The sequence below is a fragment of the Rutilus rutilus genome (assembly GCF_951802725.1).
Source record: "Rutilus rutilus genome assembly, chromosome: 7".
NCBI lineage: Eukaryota > Metazoa > Chordata > Actinopteri > Cypriniformes > Leuciscidae > Rutilus > Rutilus rutilus.
In genome coordinates, this window is record NC_140221.1 from 44,878,527 (window position 1) to 44,900,501 (window position 21,975).

The 21,975-nt window shown below is 36.0% G+C and overlaps 1 protein-coding gene across 1 annotated transcript in view; it reads left to right on the top strand.

The window, feature by feature from the left end:
- Positions 1-260: 260 nt before the first annotated feature.
- The window catches only part of lmx1ba (LIM homeobox transcription factor 1, beta a), a 56,442-nt gene continuing 34,727 nt past the window's right edge, over positions 261-21,975 (top strand). Inside the window, exons 1-2 of the mRNA XM_084414103.1 lie at positions 261-591; positions 3,601-3,787. Of these exons, the coding sequence (XP_084270229.1) occupies positions 525-591; positions 3,601-3,787 (254 nt within the window). The 5' untranslated portion in view covers positions 261-524. The remainder of the gene's footprint in view (positions 592-3,600; positions 3,788-21,975) is intronic.

Genomic DNA, 21,975 nt, shown 5'->3' on the forward strand with positions numbered 1-21,975 from the left:
AGTGTTGGCTATTCAATTAGGCTATATTTTTGACTTGAATAATTCAGATATGTTTAATCTATACATTTATTTATTATAAGCACATGCTAATTATGTATTTGTAATTGCCCTCAGCAGCACTTGATGTGTGTGTGTGTGTGTGTGTGTGGGTTGTTGTAGGCGGTTCCGCTGTGACCCAACAGCACCAATAGCATCACACGGAGTTGAGGAGAATGACGCGCGCGGACTCCTCAAGAGGAGCAGGGCTCGTGAACGCGATCAGTGAGAGAAGAGCTCGCGCCGGTCACAGCTCACGCGCGCGGCCACTGGATTACCGGAGGATCTGACGGTTTCATTCTGTTTCTCTCCGAGCAACCGAAGAAACACGCGTCGCTTCTCTGCTGTGGCCTACTCTACACGCATACACAGTAAAGGCAGTTTACTTTTAGTTTCTATCTCGCCACGGTCCGTGTGCAGCAGAAGTCTGGATCTGCTCCTACACTTCTTCTGGACTTCGCAACAGGTCCGAGATCAGCTGAGTCGAGATGCTGGACGGAATCAAGATTGAAGATCAGTTCAGGACTGGAGCAGAGTCTCTGGCACTGATGCTCGGTGAGTTTCTCACAGACACTGCGAACACTTTACTTGTGTCAGAGAGACGTCTAAACTAAAGTAAATATATCGGTGACACTTTACATTAAGGTCTTATTTGTTAGCATTAAGCTAACATTAACTAATGACCAATGCACATTCATCTTTGCTAACTTTATAGGCGAATTGTTCATGTTAGTTCACAGTGCATTAACTAGCCTAATGTTAACAAACACTACTTTCTACACTCAAAAATTGCTGGGTTGTTTCATGTCAAATATTAAAAAATATATTTCATGTCAAATAGGCCTATTAAAAAATAAATTTAATTTTTTTTTATTAACTTTTTTTTTAACCCAACCTTTGGTTGAATTTTTTTAATTACATTTTTAAACCCAACCGTTGGTTTAAACACAACGGTCGGGTTTGTCCATATTTGACCGTTGAAACAATATTTTAGAGTGTAAGATTAATGCTGTAGAAGTATCGTTCGTTGTTAATGTTAACTAATATGTTAAGAAATTAACCCTTATTTTAAAGTGTTACCAAAATATAATTAAACATGACATGCACCAATTAGGCAAAGTTTTTGTGCACGTTTTTACAGCGCTTTTCCATATAGGCTACAATTAAAAACGATACATACTAGATGTTTGCATACTTAACTAGTTAACCACTATAGTAGGTAGGCTATAACAATAACGAGCTGTAATAAAAAAAGAGCTTCTCAAAATAATTAAATATTACATGTTCGTCATAGAAGTACTATAATGGCTACTAATGTAAAATATATTTATGTTTAACCTTTAATCAGCTTGTTGTTGACATTGCTCCAGGGCCGTGCACAGACCTTTTGAGGGGCATGTGCTGAAACTAAAAAAAGGGCACCCCACCTCCCATTTTCAATAACACAAAATAATAGTCGCAAAAGCTTTAGATTTATTCACGATTAATAACAACCATAATAATAATAATAATAATAATATAGATAATATAGATAAACATGTTTTAAGGGCTTCTTTAAACCTAACAGCAACCTTCTGTGAGCCAGGGATGTTGGTCTCTTGAAGGTCTCTTATTCAGTAGTTACACTTTCTCTAAAATAAGCCAGCAATAAAAAAATAAAATAAAAAATAGTGTGAAAAGTAGGCCTACAGTTGCAGTGAAAAGCATTTCTGAAGGATCACGTGACACTGAAGAGTACTGAACTGGAGTAATGATGCTGAACATGCAGCTTTGATCACAGAAATAAATTACATTTTAAAATATATTAAAATAGAAAACAGTTATTTTAAATTGTAAAAATATTTCACAATATTACTGTTTTTGCTGTATTTTGGATCAAATAAATGAAGCCTTGGAATGAATTAAATCATGAATTACATTGTGCATGATTATGATACAATATAAAGATTTCACAGTGATCTTCTGTAATGTTTTTTTTTAAGTCACTACTACAATATTACTGTAGTAAAACCATGTGAGGATGAGCGGAGAGTATAGGCTATAGATTAAAAAATTAGCTAGATAATACGTGCATATTAACAGCCTTGAATTAACCATAACATGATTAGTCTAAATGTTAATAAATTAAGTGTATCAGCAATCATAAATCAAAGAAAAAATGTCTTACGTCTTAGAAATATATGTTACCTTGGTGACGAGGATCACTCGTAGCTTTGTGTAAGTTCCAGTACGAAACAGCGCGGGGGCGCACCTGTTATTTTTCCGATGGTAAAAACAAATTATATGTTGTTGTATTACTTCAGTATATAGTTTTTGACCAGCGAATGTGTGCAAATGTGCATTTTTTGTCCGTCATTAAAACGGCGCCGGCGGTATCACATTACATTTTCATCAACAGGTTACAAACTAGTTTGTTGTACCTATATGGGCGCTCAGTTTTTCCTGCTGTAAAATAAATTTGGCCAAAATCGCATTTTATAAAAGATGAAATGCTACTGTATGCACAGGCTATTTAAGTGTCTATGTATTGGCTATGACTAGATGGCAAATGCTAGCCGTACCTCTCAGTCTCAGGCGACGTCCCACATGTCTCAGTGAGTCAGACATCAAATAAATAAAATACTAGCCTTTATAGACATAGTGTTTAGTAGTAGCCTACTTATTCAAACAACAAGATATTTATTTACCCTTCGTAAAACTTCGTTCAGCTGCTGTCTACTGTGCGGCTGCTGTGGAACTTCATTATTCAGTGAATAGAGAGGGGGCGGAGTTATCAGCATACTGACAGCTTGAGGATCGAATACGATTTACACAAGTTCATTTTAAGAACTTTCATTGGCTAAATATTTGTAAAACAGACAGACGTAAATGGTAACCAATAGCATTGATTAAAAAAAAAAAAAAAAAAAAAACACCTCCCAAAAAAGGGCACTTCGGAGTGTAAGGGCAAAAAGGGCATGTGCTCTGCACAGGTTGAGCCCTACCTGTGCACGTGCCTGCATTGCTCCTACAAACCAACTGCTTTCATATCAGTCGGAAACATGGATCATGCTTCTGTGGATAAAGTATTTTTTTGTTGTCTTAATTTTTTTGTAAAAAACAAACAAAAAACAAAACAGTTGTATTAAATAATAGTGCAGAAAATATAACACAAATGTTTAGGTTAATGTTGCAACGACAGTCAGTCAGAATTACCACAGTAAAAGTGTTTTGTCAGATAACATCGAAATGAACTGGTTCTGTTACATATTTCATATTCTGTAAAACACCGGCCAATTTGGCATAATATATTTTAATATGTTGTATTTTTTTAAATAGCTTACAATTCCGTATAGGCTATTCAATGAAATGTCTGAATCAACCTGATTACATTAGTTTACCCCAACTAAAGTAGGCCTACTTTTTTTATGATTTTGAACTGCGTAACAGCTGCGCGATTTAGATTTTATTATGGAAAAAAAAAAATATATATATATATATATATATATATATTTTAGTGTAGGCTAGGCTACTCCAGAAAGCGATTTGTGAGTGTGTGTGATGTATATTGCTCGTGCGTTGCAGGTTCAGATTGCGCGCATCCGAGTGTGTGTGAAGGATGTCACAGACCCATCTCTGACCGCTTCCTCCTGCGCGTGAACGACTGCTCGTGGCACGAGGAGTGTGTGCAGTGCTCGGTGTGTCAGCAGCCTCTCACCATGAGCTGCTACTCCAGAGACCAGAAACTCTACTGCAAACACGACTACCAACAGTAAGAGCTCGTTCATTCATCTCGTGGCATGTGTGTGTCTTCTGGCGCGCGACGTTTTCTCTAAAGGAGCGTCGCGACATCAGTTAGTGTGTTCATAAAGGGAATATTTCGAATTTTTGTTTTAATCAAACATGGTTTTTCACATGGTTTTTAAGCATAGGCTATATCATAAATTATTTATATTTCGATATTATCAATTTAATTGTTTTTGCAAATAATGACAACGGCAATGAACAAGATAAATATAGATTCATAGGCTAATTTGAACGTTAAAGCACAGTAAATAAATACATCAAACTAAACGTGAGAATTTGGCCACGATAATTATAACAAAATGAACTCGAATAAATGAGTAATAGGCCTATGCATAATAATCTTGTTCTTATTGCCGTTGATGTGTCCACTAATAAATCACAGAGCTTGTCGTACAGTTGTACAGTGAATGGTCATCATACTCGCCTGCTCTTTAAAGACCTTTTCTTTAGTCATCGCGACATTATCGCGTTCAGTCTGACGTCACGCGTCACGTTCAGTTCGACAGCGAGCAGTTTTTTTTAATAAGGTCTTATAAACAAGTAGAACTATTTCTGTGTCTTCATGGGTTTATTTTATGTGGTTTAATAATTAAAGTTTTTACCATTGAGGCCTATATATTATTGCTTTTGAATGATATGTAGCTTATGATCATTTTTAATAGCCTAAACGTTTAGTGTATTTTAAAAAGATTTTTAAGAGAGTTAAATACATTTTCTGTATAGATAGATAGATAGATAGATTCACTCTAGACAAAGTTTACACATAGCCTAGTTGTTGTAACACAATTGGAGAATTATATGTATTTGTGTTTAATTAGGCTCAATTACACACTTTGAATTTTATAGCATAAACTTTATATTTACGCTCCAGTCAACAAACTATGTATCAGACTATGACCTCCAGCTGTGTGAAGTGGCTTTAATTGCATGTTATTTGTCTCTTTCAAAGAAGTATTTATAAAGTAGTGATGAGGTACTTAGTGCTCTTAATTCACACCCAGCTCTGCTTTTTATGGCTCTCTTTTAAGAGAGATTAACAAGCAAAGCCACAGAACGTGGAACACACTCACACACTCACACACCTCCATGTTTAACACGCTCTAATTGACAGACACGCTTGTAATGAGCCGAACAGTAAAGCTCACTTATAGAGATGTCTCACGCAGTCAGCTGTGAATAATAATACATCTGCAATTCTTACATTACATTGTTTATGTTGTCGTGTTAGGTTTTTTTAAGTGATAAATCAATAGTATTTGGACTCTTCGCGGTTGTCAATTGTTAGTTGAACGTTCATATTGTGAAGTGTTTCATTTAAGTGAGTGTTTTGTGTGTGTTATACTGTATATATTCCTCTTGCTTGAGGGAATAGACAGTGATGTATCCTCAGAATATCACTCTAGTCTACACATGTATGGTATGTTGTAAAAGTCGGAGGGAACATTTTCTAGTTATGTTATTTACTGCCATTTCTGTTTGAATTTGTGCTATTCTGTGAATTTCACATGTCTATGTTATCAGCTGGAATGTGCTGTTTCGTGGTGATTTCACACTCGGCTCATGACATAAGGCATGCTCAAACTTATAGTTTTAAAGCATATTTTGTTCCTATAATATCCAAGATCACATAGCGATTCTGGATGTAGTCAACGCTGCCGAAGCTTCTTTTCAGGAAAGCATGGAAATCCAGTATATTTAAGGACAGTATGCTCCTTTTCCTCCAAAAATGTATTAGAATTTCTGTACTTTTGATTCGTTTGTGGGTTTTTTGCATGTTGCTAATACTGCATACATATAAATGTTTAAATATTGGGGTGTGTGTGTGTATATATATTATGTGTGTGTATATATGTGTGTGTGTGTGTTTATCCCATGGCTATCTAAAATATCCTGATTCATAAAAATATAATATAATGTAGAATATGTATAACATAATCATATATATATATATATATATATATGTATGTGTGTGTGTGTATATATATATACATATATATATATATATATATATATATATATATATATATATATACATGTATGTATGTATGTATATATGATTTTGAAAGGACAAGATGGTGATACAGTAGTATGCTTTATTTCAATGCATTATAATTTCTATACGTTTGATTTCTTTGTGGGTTTGTTGCATATTTTCTGTAAAGCGTTTTATTGATATTGGGATTGGGATATTCTGCTTGCACAATTTGGTTTTTACTGGAAATGCTCAAAAGAGCAAGTTTTCCATAAAGTCTGACATGGCTGAATCCCAAACCCGGAGAGGCTATAAACAGTGCTTTAGACGTCTGTTCACCAGAGAGAAAATATCTGCCACTTTACAACCACTGGTGGACCCTTAGGAGACATATTCACAAACACAAGGCTTCTTTCAAAACTCTTTAATGGCTTTGACTTCCATGCTCAGTTCATTAAGCCGTTCTGGAGCGTCGATGTTTTGGGTCAGGTCTAGCTGGAGTGTTTTGTTCTGAGATACGGAGAGCAGGAATTCCTGAGATCCTGAACCCTGATCTTCATAACGCAACTCTCTGCTCTTTCTATGTTTGGATTCTGATGCACAGAGAAATATCTCAGATTACAGAAACAACAAACATGCTTATCAGCCCTTCAGAAATGATGTGGGAATTAGACGTTTGCTTCTCTATAGCCTGTTCCGTCACTGGCCCCTAAAACTCAATGTCATTGTATTGACAAAATACCCAACACATGCTGCACAAGCATTTAACTTCACTTTTCTTCAACATTTTTGCCCAATTACTTTTAATAAGCTGCTTTGGCAGTGATTTTTTATTTTATTTTTTTAAGTATATATATGTAGTGTTCAGGATCCTGTTGACATTTTGTTTTTATTGCAATGACATTCTTTAATCGTGTTTTAAGTGTCCAGAGGGCTGGACTTCAGTGTTTAAAACATTTCATAATCTGTAGAAATATTAATGCATGCAATTAAAATGATATAATCTGATGTGGTACAGGATATTTTATATGCTCAAAATCATATTTTGTGTGTACAGGCAGATTCCTGTTGTGCATACACTTGACATGATGCCAGCTGTTCAATGAAAAGCTCATTTAAATATTGGAGAAAACACAATGCTATTTTGCACAATTAAAAGCATTCAATGCAGAAGGTGTAAAAACTAACATAGACAATTCTCATAATGTGTTAATGAAACATTATACACCAGATAAATACTGTATTTTAATATTATCCGTATTATCTTTATGATTATCCAAACGGTTGTACAAGCGTTTTATTGATTTATTAAATACAGATATGACTTGATGCAGGGTAATTAACAGATTATATAAATTGAATAATGTCATGTTTTTAGGATCGTGCTTTTCTACCACATATGTTTTTGCAATTGAGATGTATACATCATATGAAAGCTGAATAAATAAGCTTTCCATTAATGTTTGGTTTGTCATGATAGGACAATATTTGGTCGAGATACAACTATTTGTAAATCTGGAATCTGAGGATGCAAAAAAATCGAAACATTGAGAAAATCTCCTTTAAAGTTGTTCATTTATGTTCACGATTGTGCTGCATTCACTCACAAAAATAAATGTTTTATATATTTACGGTAGGAAATGTACTAAATATCTTCATGGAACATGATCTTTACTTAATATCCTAATGATTTTTGGCATAAAAGAAAAATGGATAATTTTGACCCATACAATGTATTGTTGGCTATTGCCACAGATGCGACTTATGACTGGTTTTGTGATCCAGGGTCACATATGCCTTATTCTTTTAAGCTCTTTATAGAGGAACAGGTCATTGCTGAGAGTAGAGGCTAACGCACGAGCAACAGTAAAACAACTGAATCTTTTTTTGGAGCAGATAAACTGAGATGGGCTGGCAAAATCTGTTAAGGAACAATAACTAAACAAAGCATGATTCTGCAGTTTCCTATAAAAGGGATAATAGATGTGTCTGACTCTGAGCGGAGGGTGTGTTTTCTCCTCTGGCTCATCGCGTGTGTGTGAGATCGTTCAGTCTGCACACTGTGGCCTCCTTTGAGAGAGAGTGTGAAATATACACACACACACACACACACACACACACACACACACAGTTGGGTTTCCATGTTTTATGGGGACTTTCCATGATAGACAATAAGGATTTTTATACTGTACAAACTGTATATTCTATCCTCTAACCCTAAACCTTCCCATCACAGAAAAGTTTCTGTTTTTACATTTTCAAAAAACATCACTTAGTATGATTTATAAGATGTTAAGACACACACACACACACACACACACACACACACACACACACACACACACACACACACACACACACACACACACACACACACACACACACACACACACACACACACACACACACACACACACACACACACACACACACTCACTCACACACAACCTTTCTTTCTTTCTTGTAAGGCTGACAATCACTTTACATTTACATACAAATTCATATAATATTTATTGATTTTTATTTTTGCATAACTTTTTATTTATATTTTATCTATATCCCATGGCTAACTAAAACACTTTATTATAAATATATTTTCACCTTAGGTTGAATGTGAGTCTCTGATTATTGATGTTAGATTTGTATTTTTGGTAACACTTTACTTGAAGGGGTGTGCATAAGACTGACATGACACGTGTCATGAATATGAAGGAGGTCTTATGCATGTTTATGACAACTGTCATTAAGTGTCATTCGCTCAATTATGACATTTTTAATGCAAATATGACATTGTGTGAGATTTCTTTGTTATGGCAACTTGACATTACTAAGACAACACAACCTGTCATAAATATGTCATAAACATGACATAGCAGATTAATTATCAAACTTAAGAAACCAGTTAGCTTTATGGGTTAACATTTCATTAAACTGTCATGTGGTTGGTTTTGACATTGGCTGTCATGAAGCCATTATAACATTTTAATGACAAATTAAATTTGTATCACTGTAGTTGAGGTCAAGAAAAACATTCATGACACAATGGCCTCATGACAGCCAATGTCAAAACCAACCACATGACAGTTTAATGAAATGTTAACCCATAAAGCTAACTGGTTTTTTAAGTTTGATAATTAATCTGCTATGTCATATTTATGACAATTTATGTTGTCTTGGTAATGTCAAGTTGTCATGACAAAGACACTGGCAGGTTATGATGTACTGGTTTATGTCAAGTTGTCATAACAAAGACATCTCAAACAATGTCATATTTGCATTAAAAATGCCATAATTGAGCGAATGACACTTAATGACATTTGCCATATACATGCATAAGACCTCCTTCATATTTATGACATGTGTCATGTCATGATTATGAAGGTGTCATGTCAGTCTTATGCACACCCCTTCAAGTAAAGTGTTACCGTATTTTTCATATGGCTCTATAACATTGTGATTTCCATATTTCCCAGTAATCTGGTGTCTGTGATCTGCCAGTAGTGCTGGTTGTAGACTCATGTGCATTTAGAAGCAGATTTCATCAACTAAAGGACTTTTGATGTTCTGTTTCCCTTGTTTTCTATTGTAAATGATTTGCGGATAACATATGATCATCAGTTGTTCTGGAGGCTTGTGCACGACTGTCGTTCTCGTGATTCTGAACTGGTGTGTTTCTCGGTCTCTGTGGTTTTCTGGTCTGAGACGTCACCTCTCGGCTCTTCTGTCACCCAGCCGTGAGGAGAGGTTGGCACGGCTCTGTTAAGTGCTGTGTACCTGCAGGCCTGCTCTCGCACCCCCGTCTCACATTCTGCCCGTGCCTGAGGAGCGGGCGCAGTTTTCTCCTTCACGGAGGAGAGAAAGACTCTCAGGAACATGTGAGAGTCCACAGACATGCAGAAACACACGCCATCTCAATGTGGCACGTCTCAAACCGGCACATTCCCCATGATGCCGCAGTGCACAGAGACGTATAGCGTTTGCAACCCATTTTTACCACTTCCATGAGATCTCTTAAAAAAAAAATATATATATATATATACTGTATATACAAGTAACTTAGATAACTAATTTTAGGTAATTTATTCCTAATTTATAGACTACTTTTAGATTATTTTTATATATAATAATAATAATAATAATAATAAAAACACAGAGATGATAATGAAAGAACTGCAGGGGATTGATGAAAAGATGATAATAATAAATTATAAAAATATCAAAATAAAATGAATCATTAAAAAAAATAAATGTAAGAAAGGAAAAAATAATAATTACTGAGCATCAATAAATTATGAATCATTTATTACCATTGTGTGATGTAATCATGTAATACATAAAAAAAGTTACTGTAATCTGATTATGGGCATTTTAAAATGTAATGTAATCTAATTACAGGTACTATATTTATGCAATTAGAATATATACAAATTAACATAAATATAATAAATTAATATAAATAAATGTATACACGTGTGTAGATACTGAATATATATATGTGTGTGTATATGTTGTTATATATATATGTGTATATATATGTGTGTATATATATATATATATATATATATATATATATACACACACATACACACACATTTTTTATAATTAGAGGACTATTATATAGTGATTAAGTCAATTATTAATTACCTAACTTTTAAATCCTATATTTAAGTAGAATCAAACATTTCTGATCAAATTCTCCCAAGAACAAATAGTCCGAGCTGCTTTTATCCACGTTCATTTTATACCTTTTATGTCTCTTTTGTATCTTTTTTTTTTTTACTATTCTAAAGGAATTTTGTGAGAAACATCAATGAGAAAGTTGAGGTATCAGAGGACTCCAGTTTGCTGAGTTCTGGAAGAGCGACATTTGAGCAATACCTATTTCCACGCAGGCCCCCGATTCCCGAACGCACCACCCAGATTCCCTCTGTCTTTCTTGTGGTCTCTTCTTCCTATAATGGGATTAGCAGTATGACCCCCGCGTTTCCGCCCCGGCTGTAGAGTTGAGCTCCACACTTTTATCACTGACTGTGACACTGAGCTCCCCTGTCGCTTTGTGCCCACCGGAAGCCTGTTCCCTAATCCACTTATTCGTGTGGAGAATGAAGGAAAAGAATGAGAGGATGGAACAATATGGAATGGAAGAGGAGGGACTCTGGAAAAGACCCCCTGCGACTCTGTTCTCAAACCAAATCAGAGAACACGAGATCGATATTATGAGGCTTTAGACGCACACATGTGTGTTTAAGTTGCCTTTAGTTCTTCAGCACTGGCCACAGATTTATTTTGCAGCTGTTTTGCATAATGAGCTCTGAACGGTATAATCGAAAGTTGTCCCAAGCAAACGATTTGCTACATAGTTTTATAGGTGCTGGTTTTATGTCTCTTGTATTGCTCTGTGCTCACTTTGTGCTTGCATTATGAAATAAATTCCACATTTTATGTATTTATTTATTTACTTGACTATTTTGTTTATTTATTTAACATTTTTTATATATTTATATATTTTATACATTTATTTAGTTAGTTATTAAGTTAGTATCCATGCAAGTCTGGGTCCTGAATCCTGATCACCCTTTATTTATTTATTTATTTAACTATGGTTGTTTATTTTACATTTTTATATAACATTTATTAGTTAGTTAGTTAGTTAGTAGCTATAAGTCTGGGTCCTGATCACCCTTTATTTATTTATTTATTTAACAATTTTGTTTGTTTAACATTTTATGAAATATTTATTTATTTATTTAGTTTAATTAACGATTTTATTTATTTACTTAAGTAGTTAGTAGCCATACAAGTTAGGGTCCTGATCACCCTTTATTTATTTATTTATTTATTTATTTATTTATTTATTTATTTAACGATTTTGTTTATTTATTTATTTACTTGCTTGCTTCATTAGTTAGCCATTCAAGTCACAGTTCTGGTCACCTTTTATTTATTTATTTATTTATTTAACATTTCTGTATAATATTTACTTACTTCATCAGATATTTGCCATACAGGGTTCTGATCACAATTATTTTGTGATAATCGTGCAATCCGTTACATTTTGTTGTTCTAGTGACTTGTACATATTGTGCATTGTTGTAAACACCATATTCTACCATTTAAAGATTACCAAGGCTTTACAAAAGTAAGATGCATCTCGGTGTTGCTTTGCATTGAAAACCAATCTCAGATTCCAGCATCCACTGTCCTTTATTTACTCAGCTCAACTGTTGTTGGTCGTCTGTTAAACAGATGGAGTGAGGCGAAACTCATTATCTCCAGCTCAGGTGCACAACAGCCTGTTTCGACCTCCAGTGGGTCAGAACTAATGTGGGGGTGACAGGTGGTCTGCAGGACACCGATCCGGACCACATTCCTTTACACCTCAACCGTCCCGTCTCACAACAGACAAGATTTTCATCATGACAGAACAATTTCAGGCCTGGTTTTCTTCCTGTCTCTCTCTTGAATCCAACATGGAAGTGACTTAAACTGCAATACATCGACTGGCCACTAGAGACAGGCTCCAAAAGAGAGTCAATGCATATTAAAATGCCCAACTTTACAGCAGAAAAAAATATGTTTACAGCCTGGTGCAATAAGTGGTTTCGGTGTATATAGCTAATTGTGCCCTTCATTGCAACTCTGAGGGGGATACATTTTTCTATAACTCATCCGTTTAAATTATATTAAGCCTTGAAGTTCTGCATAATTAAGGGCGTGGCCACTTGAGTGACAGGTGGATTGCAGCTGATGTCACTACTAGCCGTTTGTCTGTTGTCTGTTAGCATCACGTCCCCTCAGCTAATCCGCTTCTTTGCCCATTTCCGGTTATCCGGGAGGGACGCGCTGCCAAGATGGCGACGGCCGGCTCCGCCCACTTTGGGCTTCAAAAATGCTCTTCAGAAACCTACGGGTTACTTTATTTTATTTATTTTTTATTTATTGGAAACCGTAATACATGGTTTTTCAAGATTCTTTGATGAATATAACAGCATTTATTATAAATCTTTTGTAAGATTATAAATGTCTTTACTGACTTATATTACAAACCAAACCTTTTCAGTGGCGAATCAAATCCAATGATCAACGTGTTCTCTGTTGATATGTTTTTGTTATCATCGCCATTACTTTGCCTCATTGATGTTCACAAATATAGTGGATGAAAGGAAGACATTGTGTGACTGAAACAAGTGAATACTAAAGCATTTAAATATTTTAAATACATTTTTGTTATACTACCCTATCAACGTCCACTGCCTTAAACCTTTCAACCTTTAACACGCCTCTTATTTGAGTAGTTATAGTAAAAAATGATCGGCTTTTATCTGATGTAAGGAAAGGTAAAGAGTTCGTTCACCAATCAGTGGTAATATCTTAAGCCGTTTAAAAACAAGTCTTTTTATGTCTTCTGTTAAACCTCTCCATAACTCTCCTGCAAATGAGGAGACAAGCAGGGGCGTCACGTTGTAAAAACCAAGAGCTCAGTTTTATTAGAAACCGCAAGATCTGCTGTGCTCCCTGTCTATCAAAGGGATCAGGGCCGTGTATCCGGGTGTAAATCCAGGATCCCGGGCACAGCGGGCCACCGAGGCCTCGAAACATGCTTCAGCTCCTGTGAGTTTGTGGAGACGAGCAAGTAAACCGCAGCCGTAGAGGCTGCAAAAACAACACTCGGTGGGAAGTGCTCTCCGGATTGTGTTTCATGCCTCCCGTGCAAAGACCCACGCAATACTTTCCTCTCCTCCCTCGCGCCGATGCTCCTTCAGCTCAAGGTGATTTGTAATCTGGTTTTCCTGACCCTGAAGGAGCTTCAAACAGAACAATCTTGGCTGGGGTAGGAGGGTTCGGGATGCTTGGAGGCGATGACAGCCGGCAGTGTGCCGAACTTTAAACTTCTCCGTCGACTCTCAGCACACCTTAAAGTCCTATTTGTACTCTAAGTAATTTAAGTTTCTGTCTTGGTGAAACAGTTGAGATATTGGAAATATGCCATTGGAGTATATTGTTCCTTCTTTTTTTTCTCACAGAATATGTTGTTTAATTCACTGTACACTTTAAAAAATAAAGGTTCTTTATTGGAATTGATGGTTCCATGAAGAACCTTTACCTTCATGGAACCTTTCCATTCCACTGAAAGTTCTTTATAGTGGAAAAAGGTTGTTTGGGTTATTAAAATGTTCTTCACACTGAGAAAACATGGTTCTTTTAAAGACCCACTGTGGTGAAAATCCAGCTTTTAATGTTGTTTATGTGTCTATGTGGTGTTTTTAATATGCTTTAAGACAAACCATGTGTAAAGTCGACATCATTGCTGAGTATTTCCTCCTTAAAACTGCAGTGAACCAAAGACAAATCGCTTTGAAATCGCTGGTGTTTCTGACCTCACAAACTACCTTGTAACCAATCAGGTCAACGTGTGATCGTCAACCAGTGGATCTCTGAGCTGAGTGAGTGAGTGGAGGCGGGGCTCATTTGCATATTCATAGAACCGCGTTTCTGTCAGGACCACTATCGTCGAATACGATTGACAGTTAGCATGCAGTTTGGATTGGCGATATGGTTCTGTTCTGGGCAAGAACTCCCTGCGCGCCCCTAAGGGTAAACAGAACAGAACCAACATGAATGTATTGCAGATATCATTAATTCAAGATTTTTAAAGTACAACATGATTCGAAAATTTATTCTGATTCAAGTTACATTTCAAGCTATTTTAAGGCATGAAGACTTTTTTTTCTTTTTTTTTTCTTTTTTAAGGAAAAAACATTTAAATATGTAATTTTGGTGATCAAAGAGTTTTAAGGGATAAAATTATTGACTACATGCAGGGGGATGTTAAAAATGTTCTCTGAATATAGTTATTTGGGGAACCAAAAAGGGTTCTTCTATGGCATTGCCTTGTTTTTAAGAGTGTAAATTCATTTGAACTGTTTTTCAGATGTTTCCTCTGAGAAAAGGAGCTCAGTAATCTCATACGTGTCTCGTCTAGAGTTCCAGAATAGAACTATGTCTCAAACTGTGCTCAGATTCTGCAGTCAGAAGTCAGAGATTTCAGTTTGAACTCAATAATGTCTAATTTGTGTTTCTCATTTCTCATTCAGTCCATTTTAGGAGCAACATCTGAGATAAAGCACTAAATGCCCATTCAAAGAAACTGGTGCATGTGTGTTAACCTCTCGGCCACAGCTCTATTGTAATCAAGATCTTTTTTTTTTCTTTTTTTCATTGATTCTCAAATCTAGTTTCACATTACAAAATATTATTTAACAACATTTTTCAAATAATTAAAGATCTTTAATCCAAAGTCTAATTTCCTTTTTAAATACCCTGCATCTCCACTTGTGTTTCTGTACACTACTGTTTAAAAGTTAGGGGTCAGTATAATAAAAATAAAAAATAAAATCAAACTTTAATTTGGAAGGGATGCATTAAATTGGAAGAAAAAAAAAGCAACAATAAAGACATTAATAATTCTGTTCTTTTGAACTTTCTATTCACCAAAGAATCCTGGAAATAATGTATCTTGGTTTTCATACAAATCTAAAGCTGCACAACTGTTTTCAACATTGATAATAATCATAAATGTTTCTTGAGCAGCAAATCATCATATTAGAATGATTTCTGAAGGATCATGTGACACTGAAGACTGGAGGAATGATGCTGAAAATTCAGCTTTGATCACATATCACATATATAATAAAATAGAAAACAGTTATATGAAAACATAATAATGTTTCACAATATAACTGTTTTACTGTTTGTTTATTTTTTGACAAAATAAAGGCAGCCTTGGTGAGTCTTTTGAACAGTAGTGTACACTGTGTAAACTGCATAGACTGAAAGACTGTGTTGATGCTAGGCACCAAGACGAAGTGATATGAGACTAGCGTGAGATCAGTGGGCTTATCTTCTCTTTGTATGCTCGGTGATTCTTCGTCATGCTCCATGACTGCTGTTGCACAAGCTTTGAGGGTTGATTTAGGATCTTTTGGCACACTCTCCTCCTGTTCTCCGTGACCTTACAACACCTCGCAGCGTGAGGGGTTTGCCTGGTACCGATGACCAGCTCAAAGTAGGGCATGTCTTCCCCCTCAGCGGCCCAGAAATAGCCTGTAACTTCCCTCTGCTAAATTTGAAGGTTGTGCGTCAAAACTGATACATGCAATCGAAAGTTTTTTGACACCAGCCCACTCCTGAGTAAACCTCTTTAACCTGCAGAACGCTTTAAAAGTGTGGACAGGATAATGTGACTTCACTAAAGGGTTCAGGGTGCGTTAAGGGTTAACCTGCTTTTGTTTTTGCACTCTGTGTGTAGAATCAGTATTATGCTGAAATGGACACGATCCTCCATGTTCATAGAAACTTTACATGCAATTGTAACTTAAAATCAGGTGTGTCAAGCCAGTATGAGATTATGTTCTGCTGAGTTTATTGGACTTTTAAGGGCATTTGAATACAGTCGATGTCCTGAAAGACATGATTAGATGCTAGAAGAGAAATTGGCTACAATTCTTTCAGAATTCAATTCTTTCCATTCAATTGAAATTGAATTGATGCAGTGAAGAGGATGCAAAATTGCAATTTGAATTTGAATGTCAAGTCAAGTCACCTTCATTTGCTTTTAACAATTGTTTCAAATCAGCTTTACAGAAATAATAGGAAATTACCTTAACAGATTGTTTTGGCTTTACAGCAGCTCTAGGATAAAGTTATTGTCCAGCTAAAGTTAGTTTTGATTGATTCACTTCCGTTGCGAAGATCATTAGTTATTAACTTAGGGGCCGCTAACACGACACCGCTCTAACAGAAAACCCTCAACGCGCTCCGGTCGGCTCATCCGCACAAAACAGTGTCTGGTGTCTCGAGAACGCACTCCCAGAAATAGGTTCGAAGGTGCAAACGATTATCCGTTATCTATGAGCAAACCTCAAAAACGCAAACCCGTGAAAACGCAGACGTCGTGCACATGCGCATACGTCCTTCTTTACAAATCAACCCTCAATAAACTACTTGTCTGGCCTTAACAATTTATAATACAGAAAAAAAAATGTGTCGCGTCTGCGTAGCCAATCGAACCGGAATTATCCCGAATGTAAGGAAGAAGACTTGCAATTGAAATTCAAAAAAATTCATGACTGTATTTTACTCGCAATTGCTGTCCTGCGGCAAAACATGATGACAATTGTGTTTTAGACCATGCGACCTGGACGCAACACTGAGTAGCGGGATATTTGGCTAATAAAATGATAGCGCGAGAACTTTATTATGTCTGCTCTCTCGGTATCATCTTGTGAACTTTTCAGCATGTTTTACGCATACGCATGTTTCAGTGTGGATGAGCATTTTTTGGAAAACACTATAGTGGACAGGGAGCGTTTTGAAAAAGAAGTATATTAATATTAATGGATCCGGATAATAACTTTATCCTAGAGCTGCTGTAAAGCCAAAACAATCTCTGTTACTGTAATTTCCTATTAAGCTGCATTGAAACAATCTATATTGTTAAAAGCGCCACATAAATGAAGGTGACTTGAACGGACCTTTAGCCTCAGTGATAATACACATAAACCGAGGGTTTGCCTAACTTTAGGGGGTTTCTCGCAGCAGCTTTCCAGCTCATAAAGTCTTCCTCCCCTAAGGCCGTGACACTTCTCTCCTCAAAGAAACCCATCGCTCTTCAGCCGTGGTGTTGTATCTGCTCGTCCCCAAACCCTGCTGGCAGAGGTCACCCGGGCTCTCCGCCGGCCACGGGCCCTGCTCGGGTTTGTCTCTGCTCGGTAGTGGGTCCAGGCTGGAGGTCTGAGAGAAGAAAGCAAGGCAGACTCGCAGCACGTAACCCGAGCCCCGTTCTAGCCTTCTGCTCCCAGCAGGGGCTTCGGCCTCGCGCTGGATGGAGGAGATGATCGGAGACCTGCCACTGTGCGTGGCGCCTGTGTGATGCTCGGGGGCTGATCCCGGGTCTGTGCGGCACATGGTTCGGGTCAGTTCCTTCCCACTATCTGAACCAGCAGCATCCACATCAAAGCATCTTCAGTTAGGTCATCACATGCAGCTCTAGGTATGAAGACGGCCCTGTCATAACGTGATCACTACATGCAAAAGCATTTTTTCAGTTGTTTCAATTTTGGGCTATTTGGCTTTTATTTCAGACTAGTGGAATGAAAACAACCAAAATACACTTTCATGTGTTATTGCACTTTATCTGTTTGTGTCTGTAGATTCCCATTATAATGCATATCTTCAAAGGTATGATTCATATCATATTTTTTTCTCTCCAGAATCACCACTTCAGCAGCTTTACATACACCAAACTTTACAGTTTTATTCCTATATTCCTAAATTCTGAATGTCAGCAATTATTCCATCAAAAATAGGAATTGTCCATTTTGATGTTATGGTCACTTTAAAGGGAGAGTTCACCAACAACAACAACAACAAAAAAAAAAAATCTGTTATCGTCCTTTGATGATATCATCAATTCAATTCAAATTCATATACGATGTTATCATCCATTAATTTTTTTTTATGACTAACTTTTTTTTTACACTGACAGATACAAATGAAAAGGTCTGACATGGGTTTAAAGCTATTGTTAGTTTAAGGGATTTCACTATTATTAATAAATATTGTCTATAGACCGATCACTATCACTATATTGTTAGTTAAAGGGATAGTTCACCCAAAAAAAAAAAAAAAAAAAAAAACTGTTATCGTCCTTTGATGATATAATCAATTCAATTCAAATCCATTTATGATGTTATCATCCATTCAAGCATGACTAATGTTTTTTTACACTGACAGATGGTTTTAAAGCTATTGTTATCCAATTTTTGCTCTTACATTTCTGAAAACCCTGTGTTGACAGGCACTCAAAAGCACTTCTGAAAAGACTATTGCAAAACCAGCTAATATTTTCAGGCTTCAGTAATCATCTACACATCAGCGATCATGCTGTTGATTCACTACACAACATCGACTGAATAAACTCCACAGCTTTGACAGTGCGGTTGAACTTTGCTCCCCAAGACGGATAATTCAATTTCCTTTTGTTATTGTTTTTATGCTGATACAGTATCCAGTTGCTTCCTTGTCTTGTGTCTCTCAAAAATATTTTCCTTTGACCTTACTGTAGTTTATTATAGCCTAGTGTGTATACTAGGCTATAGTGTGTTCGATAATGCTCCACCCTCAGTGCTCTGTATCGCTGTATTCACTCGCTATTGCAGAACATTTCTTTTGCTTTTTGGAATTTTTGCGGTAGTTTTTACTTTTAATTAAGTTTTAGTTCAGTGCTATTGTTAAGTTTGATTCAGCATCCCTTTCAGCGTAAAGAAGTCATCATGCGCACGTTCCAGATTTGACACATGGAATCTCATTAAACCCGTTAAGAACTTGTTCTGCTTGTATTTAAAAAATGAAAATGAAATAAGAAAATAAAAGTAGCGTAGGTTAGATAATACTTTGATTCCAATTACTGTAATTCCACACCTTTTACTGCTTTACAGTAAGAAAAATTACTTTAATACAATGTTTTGATTACAAAATATATAAATTAATAAAGTATGTATTTATTTTCAGCATATTCATACATGAATAAGCACACAAATGCATAAATAAATTAATTAAAATGTTAAAATGAGCATAAAGGCAGTATAGCACGTGCAAATCATTATGAATATTTTACATTTTGTTATAATTAATTTTAAATATCATATTATTTTTCATTTTTATTAATTCATTTAATTATATTACTTTTCTGTACGTAAGTACAGCAATGAGAATTCATGGAGAAAAATGTTTAATTGTCATGAAAATAATGCCACAATGCAAACATTTTAAAGGTCCTAAAAATATATATATTTTTTTCACTGTGTGTGTGAGTATGTGTGTGTGAGTGTGTTTTTTACTGGCAGCACTCGGGTGAGAACAGTGACCGTCCCACAGTGAGACGGGTTATAGAGTTGGAGTGTGACCACATGATATTTTCTTGCCATGCCACATACCAACCGCAGTGTGTGTCCGCTGAATCACAATTTCAGTCATGCTCGCTCACTCTTAGTTTAGCACAGAAGCGGTATATTCCCTGGAATCCAGTTGTAAGAGTCTATCATGTATAATCATTGTTATTATAATCATAATTAGTACCATTAATACTAATCAGAGCCTTCTGCTTGTCACACTGATAATGCCTATTGCATAGATGTTTATTGGAGTCATTTGATGGTTTGTTGGTTTTTACTTTTTCATATTCATTTATTATAAATGAATATATAACATAATTGTTGTATGTTTTTGGACTATTTTATATATATATACTGTGTGTGTGTGTATATATATATATATATATATATATATATATATATATATATATGGCATTGTGACATTATTTGTTTGACAATTAAGCCCCCCCCCCCCCCCCCCCAAATGCAATGCAATCATAAAAAAAAATGTTGGTTAACACTTTCCTTAAAGCCTTAATGTATATTGCATTATAAATGTATTCATAATGTATGGTATAATGCATTACATCTTTTCATAAGTAATCATAACCAAAGTTAAAATGCGTTATAATATTCTCAGATTCCTTGTTACCACGGAATTTGGTGGTTTGTTGTGTTTTAATGCATTATACTTTCTATTATAATGTACTGTATTATAACTGTGGTTACAATTATTAATGAAACCATACAATGCATTATAAGGTGCATTACAAGGCATAATTAATGCATGAAAATACTTATAAATAAAGGCTTAAAGTAAAGTGTTAACGATTATTTTTTATTTTTTGTTTTTTGTTAACGTTATAAATCCGAAGTGTTTAGCACGCATCGGATGCTTTCAGCATGAGTGAAACGCAACTGCCCGTAAACATCCTCCGTCACGAGACATTCTTGGCCAGACTCTTCCCCCCGATGGGGCTTCCGTCCCGACGTCTGGAGCAGGGCAGCGCGGCACTTAAAGTGTCCGGGACAAACAGGCGTTTATGGGGGAGATTCATAACGGCTTTAAGGATCAAAGTCTCATTTGACAGAGTGTGTGTGAGACACAAACGGCAGCCTGTTACTGCACACATTTATGGGGACTTTCTGAGAGGGAGAGCATGTCGAAGAGAAAAATAACATTTGTTGAATTAATTCATTATTTTTATCACCAAGCAAGCAAATGAGGACCAGCCTGGAAACAACTCTGGTACAGAGAAAGGAAAGGAGAGTAAAACGTTTTTTTCCTTTTTAGAAATTTACTCATAATTCTGTATCATATATAATAGACTATATTATGTGACCCTGGATCACAAAACCAGTCACATAAGTCGCACGGGTATATCTGTGGCAATAGCCAACAATACATTGTATGGGTCAAAATTATCCATTTTTCTTTTATGCCAAAAATCATTAGGATATTAAGTAAAGATCATGTTCCATGAGGATATTTTATAAATTTCCTACCGTAAATATATATAACAAATATTTTTGTGAGTGAATGCAGTATAATCGTGAACATAAATGAACAACTTTAAAGGAGATTTTCTCAATGTTTCGATTTTTTTGCACCCTCAGATTCCAGATATACAGATAGTTGTATCTCGGTCAAATATTGTCATATCCTAACAAACCAAACATCAATGGAAAGCTTATTTATTCGGCTTTCAGATGATGTATAAATCACAATTAACTGATTTTGTGGTCCAGGGTCACATATTATCTGCAGTTTTCATTTCAATATGCAATGGTATTATTGTAGCACTGTGTAGAAACTAATTGATCACATATAATTTATTATATTATTTGATATCTGAAGAGAAAGTAAACATTGGACACAAACGTCTGCCAGTAACTCTGATTGTTTAAATATGTATTGAGCTGTATTTGTGTGGGACGGTGTGTTGTTGTAGTGTCAGATGAGTGCTTCGCTCCACAGCGCTGAGACTTGACAAGGAAAATTTGTCACCTAGGGCTCATGGGAGACGGGGTGCTTTATTTCCAAAAGCTAATATTGTGCTTGTGTGTGTGTGTGTGTGTGTGTACACATGACACTGCAGATGGGGGTAATATCAGCTGGTGGGTTTGCAGTCAGTACCCGGGGGGGACGTCAAATCTCAGAGTTAAATCTTCAGGGAGGGTTGAACACACACACACACACACACACACACACACACACACACCTATCATCCATCCGTCTGTCATTTT